The sequence below is a fragment of the Solanum stenotomum genome, chromosome 10, assembly GCF_019186545.1.
Source record: "Solanum stenotomum isolate F172 chromosome 10, ASM1918654v1, whole genome shotgun sequence".
NCBI lineage: Eukaryota > Viridiplantae > Streptophyta > Magnoliopsida > Solanales > Solanaceae > Solanum > Solanum stenotomum.
The window spans coordinates 48,827,516-48,839,580 of record NC_064291.1 but is presented as its reverse complement, the minus strand read 5'-3'; the positions used below and the strand labels follow the sequence as shown (position 1 = coordinate 48,839,580).

At 36.6% G+C, this 12,065-nt stretch overlaps 3 protein-coding genes across 4 annotated transcripts in view; all 3 read left to right on the top strand.

The window, feature by feature from the left end:
- LOC125841622 (60S ribosomal protein L13-1) overlaps positions 1-12,065 on the top strand; it is a 214,467-nt gene that overhangs the window by 137,243 nt on the left and 65,159 nt on the right. The gene's annotated exons all lie outside the window — the stretch shown is intronic.
- LOC125843108 (uncharacterized) lies at positions 23-721 on the top strand. Its single transcript, XM_049522334.1, has one exon. It carries the CDS (start codon positions 23-25, stop codon positions 719-721), a length of 699 nt encoding a protein of 232 aa, XP_049378291.1.
- On the top strand, positions 1,477-11,771 carry LOC125841618 (uncharacterized). Its single transcript, XM_049520783.1, has 5 exons — positions 1,477-1,908; positions 3,918-4,048; positions 6,026-6,148; positions 6,867-6,994; positions 11,256-11,771. The coding sequence occupies exons 1-5, from the start codon at positions 1,698-1,700 to the stop codon at positions 11,566-11,568; spliced, it is 906 nt and encodes a 301-aa protein (XP_049376740.1). The 5' UTR covers positions 1,477-1,697; the 3' UTR covers positions 11,569-11,771.

Below are 12,065 nucleotides of genomic sequence, written 5' to 3'. Positions count from 1 at the left end.
TTCAAAGAGAAGATTACAAACAATGAGAGAGAGTGGTTTGGAGTCTTTGATGGATGAGGTTTCTTCATTTTGTGGTAAACATGATATTTTGGTTCCCGAAATGACTGAAGACTATCCAAGATCGAAGCGTAAGAAGTCCGAAATTTCATATTTACATCACTTTCGTGTGGAAGTGTTTTATGCAGTTATTGATTTGCAACTTCAGGAGCTCAATAATCGTTTTGATGTTGTGACTAGTGACTTACTCCTTGGCATGGCTAGTTTGAATCCGGTTGATTCATTTGCTAATTTTAGTAAGAGCAGAATAATGAAGTTGGCCGAATATTATAAAAGTGAGTTTGGTGATAATGAACTTCGAGATCTCAGTTATCAACTTGATAGTTTCATTGTCTATGCTCGAGAGTGTGATAGCAAGTTTCTCAACTTGAAGGGGATTAAAGATCTTGCTACGATGATGGCACAAACAAACTTGGATCAAACTTGGTCTCTTGTTTATTTGCTTGTAAAGTTGGCTTTGATTTTGCCTGTTGCTACGGCAAGTGTGGAAAGAGCATTCTCCTCAATGAAGCTCATCAAAAATGATCTACGTAATAGCATTGGTGAAGAATTTTTGAATGGATGTTTAGTTTGTAAGATAGAGCGGAAGATATTTGAAAATGTAAGTAATGATGCTATTATAGATCGTTTTCAAAATATGAAGTCTCGTCGAGTACAATTGTAAACTGATGATATTTTTTGTAGTAATGTAATTTTTATGTATTGCTTGCTTAGTTATTGTTATTATAAATTTTTTTTATCTTATCTTTAAAGCAATGGTGCACCCGTTTTCTTAAAATCCTGGATTCGCCTCTGATTAAAATAATACAGTATGATACTAGGGGTGGCAAAATCAAATCCAACCCGGTTAAGTTTGGGTTGGTTATTGACCTGCCTATTCATTAGCTAAACCATTTCAACCGATTAAAAATTGGATTGATATGTAACTCGAATTGGCTCATGACAAATCTTGTCATTTTTTTTTATTTTTTTTTCAATTTGATATGTTATATATAGTAATAATAAAGAATAATTTTTATTAGGTATTAAAATAGTTTAAAAGAACAAATAACACAATTAAACTTAGTAAAAATTGGGTTGAGTTGGAACTTAACTTGTTATATAACCTGTTACCTAACTTATTTTGACTCAAGCAAATTTGGGTTGGATTGTGTTTTGATTCAATTATTGTCTTAACCCATTATGACCGCCCAAATTTAACCCAATCCACCCAATTACCACCCCTACATGATACAATACAATACGACACATTATATTATCAAACCTTGTGTCCTAAATATAAATACAATATTTTGATTTTGTAATTTTTAAATATACATTTTTGTTATAATTAGCAAATCTATAAATTGATGAGTTTGCCCAAAAAAGAAAAAAAAAATACTTTAATTAGTTACTAGAAGAAAACGAAAATGAAAATGTCCACGGGAATCCGCCACTGCTGAGCTGACTTACTGAACCTGAGCGGAAACGACTGACGGCAAAATCCTTGAAAATTATCTTCAATTGAACCAAAACCTTTAATAATCCGATCACCGATGACATCTCCGGCTGCCGGAACACTTCTTGATTTCCCAATCTAACCGCAAATCACACACCCTCTAGTTTTTCACTACTGCAATTCTGCGTAACCTTCAGCTTCCATGGATTTGGTGGAAAATCCGGAGGAGGTAGAAGAGAAGAGAAAGGAGATTAGTGGGTCAGCACGGTTGCGCAGATTATTGGGGATTCTTGTCTTTTTCTGTGCCTTCTTTACAGTATCATTTTCAGTTCTTTATTTAGCTGTTTTTCTTGGGAACCTGTCGATTTCCAGTCCAATATCTCTTCCGTCTCAATGCAAAATTGTCTCTAGCAGTAAGTTGATTCATTTTACTTGATGAATTTTGCTGGTGGGTTTTGTTTTTGGAGTGTTAATAACTTTTTTCTTGCTGAATTTTGTTGGTGGGTTTTTGCTTTTGGAGTCTTGGTGGTTGCTAAGAAATGGAGGGTATCTTGATGAAGTTAAAGAGTTTGATGAGAATTAGAATCTCCGATTTCTCAGTAACCCTTGTCATGTTTTTAGTATCATATATGGCTCAAAAGTTTCTATATTGAATTTGATTGGTGCTAGTTGGATTTTGTGTACACGTGGTTGCTTTGAAATTGAGGATCTCTGAAAGACTTGAACAAAATTTGGAGTTCAAATGGTTGAGAAGACCTTCATTCTGGCATTACCTTCCTGTGGTTCTGAACTTTGCACTCGAGTTGCATTAGTGGATTTTGCTCCTTTTTTTTGGTTGCCAGGAAATTTTGTTGGGAAGATTGATCTAAATTATAGGCAGGATGAAAGACTTTCACAGGATATTCATTTGATCTAGAGAAAGCATATCATAGAGTGTCATAGTCATTTAGTGAGTGGTAGAGAAGAAATAGATTCATATGAGATGTAAACGTGCCATATAAGATATGTACAAAGGAGAGTTGCAAGTGTAAGAACAGTGGGAGGAGATATGGAAGAATTTCTCAACTAAAATAATGTTGTGATAATTGATGAAATTTGCTATGGAACAACTAAAATCTCAATTTGTAAAAGTAGCATATTCATTCGATGTAATTTGGTTGAGACTTTGGAGCAAAGTTTGTAGGAAAATTTATTTAGAGCAGGAAATATTTACTGATATAGTCTTCTCTATCTGGGCTGCTATGGCAACTTTCTGTGTCCGATTTGCTAGTAAATTACACTGCCTTTTTATGGTTTCTGAATAAGTGCAAAGTTTGATATCATGATTGCAAATTGATTATGAGTTCAGGAGGGAAAGCTTTTAGATACAAGTTACTTCATGTATCTTAGTCCAAAATTGGCTGACACTCACTGGTTGGAGTGTTGGGGTGGTGTTTTTTTATAGCTTACCCAGTGGTGGAGGTGATGCAATATGTATAATGCGGTGTCATGCTACTTTGTGAAGTGGCTGCCAAGGGTGTCGTTGCATATTGCGGCGGTTCTGTTGCTTTTTAGCAAAAGAAAAAACATGCCATTTATTATATCTATAAGGATATCATATGGGTCAGCATGTTCTGTATTGGTCATTACTTATTAGCTTCAACTTCAGTTAATGGAAGAAGAGTTTAAGTTTTGTGTAGTGACGATGTAAAAATTATTCATACAATCGTGTCATTAATAAGGTAATTACGGAAAATCTGAAGTAAACAATAATTGGTAACTTGATAAAATTAATACTAACCTGCCATAGTAGGTTAAACTACATTTATGGTATTACAAATCTTAACACTAGTGCCTATAACTTATAATCCATAGAAGAATAATGAAACCTGCTTCAAATACAATCAGACAAGTTCCTTACAATGGTCATCACTTCTTTTGACACCTGTCTCCATATATAATAAACATAACAGATAGATACTCTACATGTCCGCTGGAGGCTAGACCCATGCATAATCACATCTATGTAGGGAGTATGTCCCTTCTTATTTTGTCTAAAGTACCAAATTACCTGTTATTACATGTTGCAGCTGCAGTAGCCTAGAAGTTTTTCTGTAGTTTTTCCATGTAGGAGATGAATTCCCTCCTAGTCTAACAACTTACTTAGTTACTTAGACAGAACTGCCTAATTTGATTAAACAATATTATTAGCAATAATACACTAATGCATCCCCTCTTTTTTTCTTTTTTTTTGATATAATACACATTAGCATTCTTGTTTATACATCTTGAAACTAATTTGTTGTAAAATAGTTACAGCCCTGTACCAGGAGCAATGTCAAAATGCCATATCCTTGTTGACACATAGTACAGATTGGTTTAAATCTCAGTTCGTTATTGGTTTAAGTTTTAATTTAAAGCAATTATTTTATCTTATTCGCAGGTGTGGATCTAAGGTCATCTAAAGTCTGTGAACTGGGCTTGTTGAATTATAAAGCAAAGCATGTTCTTTACCCTTCTGAAAGGAAAAAGTTTCGATGTCATTATGATTACTATTGGGCTTCTGTATTTAAGGTGACTACCACTATTTATTGTTCCTTTAGATATTATTTTCCATTTATAGTTCTTTTGGTGCACATGTTGATAAGTTGATCGTATCTAATCATCCATTGATGCGGTTAAAGTTCTTGAAAAGGAACATTGTATACTAGTTGTATATGAGTTCTGTCTCCAGGATGAATATATAATAAAGTTCTTACTTGTCAATAAAAGATGAATTTCTTATACAATTGACCTGAAATTATAGTTTTAGTTCCATCTTTAGACAGAGATTCTATTTCACAAGGATTTTGCTAGCGAATGATTTTTGTAAGTCATGCATGCTGTATGCCGGAGAACTAGTTCAATTGGAGATTGATTATAACCCCTAAATGATACGGGAGGTAATAACCATGTACAAAGAACAGAATTTCTTGGTATCAGAGGAGACAAATGTTTATTTAAGCACTCTGGTATATATCTATTTCTTTTGGCTCGGAAAGATATTAGTAATTTAAACTTTCACTTTTCCCCATAAGACGACATTTTTCATTGAATGTATTAAATAATACATGGCTCTGTAACTTCTAGTTTTTAGCAGAATTGGATTGTGTATTTAGTCACTTGTAATATTCTAAATTTGCCCTTCGGGATGGCTCAGTTGGTTTGGAGGGTGGTCATCCACACGGATGACCCGGGATCCATTCCCCCTCAATGCCTTCTGAGTCGAGTCTGTCGCATAGGGCTTGCCTAGTGCGGTTTATATCCCCTGTGTGGTTTGCAGACTATTACACAGTGGGGGGTCTACCCAGTGCGCACAAAGTGCTCACCCTAAGGGCAGAGGCTGTGGCAGAGNCAGAGGAGACAAATGTTTATTTAAGCACTCTGGTATATTTCTATTTCTTTTGGCTAGGAAAGATATTAGTAATTTAAACTTTCACTTTTCCCCATAAGATGACATTTTTCATTGAATGTATTAAATAATACATGGCTCTGTAACTTCTAGTTTTTAGCAGAATTGGATTGTGTATTTAGTCACTTGTAAATTCTAAATTTGTCCTTCGGGATGGCTCATTTGGTTTGGAGGGTGGTCATTCACACGGATGACCCAGGATCGATCCCCCGCAGACTATTACACAGTGGGGGGTTTACCCAATGCCCACAAAGTGCTCACCACAGAGTACTCACCCGAAGGGCAGAAGCTGTGGCAGAGGTTGTAGCGGCTGCAGGTTATATTGGGGTTCCAAAAAATATTCTAAATTTCACCTACCGTACCCATTTTTCACCTTCTATATATAAGCTGTGATATTAATCGATTTGAATGACAATTATTCCTATCTCTTTTGGATCTTCCCTTCTCTGTGTCATCCTCTCTCTTCCATTGGCATTCCATCAGCCAGCAGGAGTTGATGCATTTGAAGCTAAAATTACTTTAACAAAAAGGAGGTGGAACATTTTCAGCTTTGTTCTATCCATGGATCACTTGGTTCTGACCTTTATATGTGTTCCTTCCTTGGATGAAGGCATTTGTTACAAAGTATTTCTAATACATTCTTACATGTTTAGTTTGGAGCATGAATCAAATATGGATTACTTCGAAAAGTTGCGCATTTTGTTATTTTTTATTTATTTTATTTTTGTGGATCATTTTGGTATTTATTGTCTTCTGTTTTTGGGGTGGGGTTGGCGGCGGTGGCTGTGGCAAAGAGATATTGATTGTTTACAAAAACACTCAATTGCTTGCTTATGCATTTCTCAAGAACAAAATACATCCTTACATGCTTATCAGGGAGAATGAGTTATCCGAAAAGAGAATGTGTATCCTGGAGAATGAACCGAATTAGAAATACTTTTGAGAGTTGCTGCATCTTCTTATTTTTTTCCTTTTCTTGACTATTTTGCTTTGTTTTAGTTTTGGGTTTCCTTTTTTTTTTGGTTGATACGGAGATGGATACTTTCTTACTGATTGTGCAGAAACCACTCAATTGCTTGCTTATGCATTTGGAATAACAGGTCGAATACATGGATCATTCAGGTCAGGCACGATCTGCACTGGCAGAGGCACCTAATGAGGCCCTTCCATCTGATTGTAGACCAAACTTCTCTGGTGCATGGTTGACAAAGGATAAATTCGAGGTAGTTACTGGACATTGTATACTCACTATTGTGTAAGAGTCCAAGAGAAACATTGATTTACTTATAGACGAACTTCTTAGCATGAAATTTATCCCAGTTAATTGGGATAACTTCTGTTTATGCCTTGTATTACTCTGGGATGGTCCTTACTCCTAGATTGATGACATGATTTCTCTATCAAATTTATACCTGGGGTGTTCCCTTCTGCAAGTGTATTTAACTCTAGCAGAACCATAACCTTAATTTTCTCTTTTCACTTTCTAAATGAACTAAATTTTGCATGCCCTATTTTCCAGATAAAGCTGTCAAACAACTGATTTTATATCATGTAAGGGCAATGAATTCTAAAATTAATAGCAGTTTCTAGGAATTCTGAACAGGATTATTTACCTGAAAAGGAGCCCTTGATCAACATGAGTAATTTTTGTCTGTATTTTGATGTATATGTTTATGTCTATTGCTACATCAAAAAGTTGATCCTAGATTGTAAGGAGGTTAAGCGTTCAGTTGCTTCTAAGTTCTTCCTACTCACTGAAATGGTGAAATTCCAAGAATTTGTTAAATTTTATGTTATCATATAGTCAATAGATATATCTGTTGCATTATGTGAAGCATACGCTCCCAATTAATGGTTGTTTGAGGAAGAATCAGTTTAATCCTGTTCATTTTATTTCAAAATCAAGTATCTTCATCCTGTTGCCTACCCATCTTTTTTCAGGTAAACAAAACTTACGAGTGTTGGTATACATTGGGAATATCTAAAGTGCACATATATCAAGCTGGCTTTTTTGATTGCGACGCAAAAGATCCATCAACTATTGAGATGTTTATTCGATATTTAATCTTGTGAGTATTATTACTTTAGTAAAATGTTGTTCTTGTTCTTTCATCTTTAATGTGTTCATGACGTGATTAAAAAAAATACACCCAAGTGTTAATATAAGCAAGGAATCGGCTCCCACGGCTTAGTTCAAGTGGCAAAGGTTGAGGGACTTGTGACCTAGCCCTGCGCATAGGACTAAGTCTGGTATTTAGGTGGAGAAGAGTAGAGGGGCGGCCCCATGTCCCTGAGTTTAGAAGGCTGCGGTTGGTCCATATGGTTATATACATACATACATACATACATACACACACACACAAACATTAGTTCTCAAAATTTCTTGAGTTTGATCTGTTGCCATCCTGGATCTTCTTTCTTGATGTTGAGTCCTTTTATCGTTTTGATATCACTTGACATCAATTGCTCATCTGCTTTTATGATGTTTGCACCACCCCTGCTCCTCCTTTTGAGGATCAATGAATATCAAGTGTTGGTCGAGTTTCTTTGATCTGCCCATTTTTCTAATGTACTTTGCAGGTTTTCCGACTTGGTCTGCTAATAAGTGGTGAATATAATGCATTTCCTTCTTCCCAGATATGATTGTTAAAGTTTTATAATCGGCTTCACTCTTACATATACTGCATGGTTAGGTTCTGGATACTCTCCTCCTACTGCACTTCAGTCTCCCTGGTCAATAACACAAAGGTGGAAAATATCAGCATGTGCCATTTCCTTAATTTTGGTCATGCTTCCTAACAATAATCTACCTTTGTGTATGTTATATGCAGATCATTTGGTACATAGGATTGGATGGGATGTCCCATTGTTATTGCCATCCAGTCCTGCTCAATATTTGTGCTTAACACATTTTCAAGGCAAAGTTAGAAACTATTAGTTTCAATCATTGAATTAATTCTTTCTACCTCACAAAGGTAGGGGTAAGGTCTGCGTACATCCTACCCTCCCCAAACCCCACTTGTGGGATTACACTAGGGATGTTGTTGTAATCATTGAATTAATAACCAAAGTTTTACCAGCACTCATCAAATTTGCCTAATTTGAAATTATACTGCAGTAACAAGATTAATTAAAGAACTGGAACATTAACTTTAATAGGGTAAAAAAGGAAACAAAATGAGCAGAGGGAGAAGGGGAGGTCTGGGCTGTTGATCAATGAGAAGGAAAATGGTCAAACAGGACGATTGAAACCAAAAGAAGATGTTGTTTTGCAGCTCAATTTCAGGTGGAGAAAGGGAAGACGATGAATTGTAGTGCAAAAAGATGAGGGGGAACGGTGGAATCACAATGAGAAGGGCATCGTGTTTGTGCGACGAGAAGGGTAGTGGTGTTTGGCCTGACAAGAGGAATAAAGACGACTAGAAACTTCTAGGAGCTTTTTATTTAGGCTCTGAATGGTCATTTTGTATTCTTATCAGAATGAGCCATAATCCAGGGAAATAAGTCCTGCCAAACCACAAAAGAGAAGATATGGAGTGTCTTTCAAAAGATAAGATACTGAGGGTGTCCAGACAATTAATCCACAGTTATGCAATCTGCGGACATACCAAAATGTTGGATTTGGCTGGGTAAGTTTTATTGTGACTTTGATCCGTCTACCAAATGACCTTTTAGGGAATTTCATCCATCATCAAGCACCTCCCCAAACCAAGCCATAAAATAGTCTCATTTGCTTCTTCAATTCCTTCGTACATTGCATGCCATGTTGCCTTATTATTGATGCATCGTTCTTTTTTTAAGGTTGAACCGATCGGTAGCCCCCTTAAGGTGGCACGACTTTTCACTTGGACACCTTAAGTAAGCCTTGACATTTTGATCACTTGACAACTTAAACTTTGGGTTATTAAACACTTTTTTCTGACAATCAATTAAAACTATAAAGTGTGTATTGCACTCGCACGTGATGTGGCATGATGACTAATTAAAAGAGGACATGTGGCATTTGGGTCTAGAATAATAATTAAAAAATAAATTATAAGAAAAAGTAAAAGAAAAACTATTTTTCAGGAAAAAAAGAAAATAGAAAAGGTACTTCCTAAATCCCACATACCAACCCCTCCTTCCCCAGCCATTAAAGCTCCCGTAGTTATCCCCCTCTCCATCTTCTTACCTCACATTTTTTCCCAATTGGTTCAAGGATCTTCTTCCCCATTCTATACAAGGAGGAAGAACTGAGTTTCTCTGGAAAAAATTAATAAATCTGTATGAACATTCCCCGAAAAGATGGAGTGCTTGACCCTTCGGGGTGGCCCAGTGGTTTGGGCTTGGGACTTCCATGTTGGAGGTCTCAAGTTCGAAACCCCTTGCTAGCGAAAGCAAGGGTTTGCCTTCTGGGTCAAGCTCGTCGCACCGGGCTTGCCCAGTGTGGGTTACCTCTCCTATGTGGTTTGCAAGCTATTGCATAAGAGCAGGGGTTTTACCCTGTGGTGAGTGGTAACATGACATTTTCAGTGACCAAAAGGGCTTTACCCAAGTTGAAATTGAGCTCAGAGTTAAGTCTCGTGAAGTCTCAATTGAGTGGCCTCAAGATTTCAAGCACCCATTTGAGCTCTCCTGCTCCACTTTCTGTTCCTTTCAATCCCTCCCTTTAATATGTTGCTCGTAAAAATGGAGTTTTTTCCGGTGAACAGATAACAACGGTAGAAGATTTTTAAATGGTAGAATATTAAATGGAGAAGAAAGAGAAAAAGAATAAAGAAGGAAATAAAAAGAATAAAAGAACAAAAAATATGGTTTTTTTAGGCTCTTCATGCGTCTATTTTGTGAATACTACACAAGTTGCCAAGTCAGCGAAAAGTGTCAAAATGACATAGTCCGACCTTACTTTAGTTGTTTACAATGTACAAGGCTTACTTGAGTCTTGAGGTGTCTTTAAGTGAATAGGCATGCCAACTTTAGGGGGCTACTGATGAGTTCCGCCTTTTTCTAATGACTGAGAAATTCGTTGTTCTAGCTTCGGAACTCGGGGATAATGGGCCAATCGCTCTACCTTCTCCACTTAAATACCAAACTTGGCACAATCTTCAAACTCCTCTTTGAGATTAAACTTATTTTCATTTTGGATTGTGGCATATATCTTTTGAGATTAGTAACAATTTTTATATACCAATCCACAGGCTGTGCAAAGCCATATATACAGAAATGAAGCTGACAAAAAACCATCCTTCTCATCATTACCATTAAAAAAAAAAAAACAAAAAACCATCCTTCTCTACTTACAAAGATTCTAAAATTTTAGGATAGATTCAGTGTCCATTAGGAATTTTTCTTTAAACCAAAAATGAAACAACGATAGGGAGTTCATCTTAATCTTCTGCATTGGACTACCCTTAACTTCAAGTCATCTCAGATTTCTTTCCCCCCAAAGAGTCCACCAAATGCAAGCTGGTATCAACTTTCATCTGCTTTTCTCTCTGGGTGAACCTCCTCCCTTTCCAGCACTTCAGCAAATCTAAAGAGCTTTTTGGTATTGCCCATCTGATACCTTTTTGAGAAACAAGCAAAAACACAGATCTTTTGCACCAGCCAGTAACATCACAGCTAATGCCCCATCACAACAGATTGCAATCGGTCTCAGTTTTCTTGCCACAACAATGACATCTAGAACACAATACCTCTCTTTTTTAGAGTTTTTCAGTTAAACAGACCTCTTTGACTACTAACCACATAAACCATGCCACTTTGTATGGAATTCTAACTTTCCATGTATGCTTCCACGCCCACAACTCTGGCTGACCGGGGGAATTCGTTCAGGATCCCATTTTGATTGAAAGTTATCTTCGCAAGTTAACTTATCAAAAGTGTTACCTTCGCAAGTTAACTTATCAAAAGTGTTACCTTCGCAAGTTAATCACAAAATTGGTTTAGAGGTGATATCCTCTACACTGATATTACTGAACATGAATAAGCTCAAAGTATGGAGTTGGATTAGAAACACTAACTCTGCATCTGGCATTACTTGAAACTGGAATTTAATATGTTAGCTTAGAAATGGTCTCTGTTAGCTTGCGAACATTAACTATGCAGCTGATGTTTCTTGAAATTGGTCAGGAATGAAATGTTAGGCCATATTTTCTAGTAGCCATCCAAGAACAAGTATGATTCATTGGGTCCTGGTTGTCAGTTTGCTGTAGTTTACTTTTTCAGCGTCTTGCTACACCCTATAAGTTTGTCCAAAAAATGGCATGAACGTCACACTGAAATCTTAATAGGTTTACTTTCTCATTGCCAGCCCTATTCATTTGTCTTAATTGGATATTACTGTGGCAGGTTCGTGAGGATATTGAGGTCTTGGTATGTTAGTGGGGTTTTATACTGGCACTGGAGATGGGAAGCTGTAACCGGAGTTATTGCTGGTTTCTGTACTTCCATAATGACAGTAATTCTTTTTGCACTCCTACGGAAGTTGTTTTCTTGCATCTATCAACTTTCTGTGGTGAGAAGGTTTACTCTGCCATTCAATAAAGTCCGTTTAAGGAGAGTTTGTTTCCTGCTAGCTTATGTGTCATTTACTAGTTGGTTGGCTGTTCAATATTTCAGACGGATTGGTCTCCCTGAAATAGCAGTTTACTATAGCATGTAGCACTCATTTTTGTAGAAGTGCTAGAGCGTGTTGGAAGTTCAAGTTGAAATATGAAATTGTGTAATATCTTTGTACCAGTAGACACAGTTTTTACATAGTGTTTCTACCATATGTTGTAATCTAGTTCCTTGTGTACAGAACAAACTGCAGGAATAAATACTAGTAAAAGTTTATCCCAGAGCATTATTCTGTGCCCAGGTGAATGAAGTCTAATATTGTTCTTCTCTGGTTATTTTTCTTTCTAGTTTGTGTTCTTCAGATGCCATAATACCTTAATCTGGCTGGTTACAGCAGGATCAGGTTACGAGTTAGTTGGCCGTTCTATCTTTAGCTAAACCACAAATTTACTGTCCCTTGAATTTTCCGGCCCCCAGTTGTTTGTCTATATTTGGGACTGACTGGTTTAAATCCTCAAACAAGATAGAACAATAGCTAGAGTATTATTTTGTTATCTAATTGATTGCACCAGCCAAAATTTGGTTGCTGCTATTTGATAT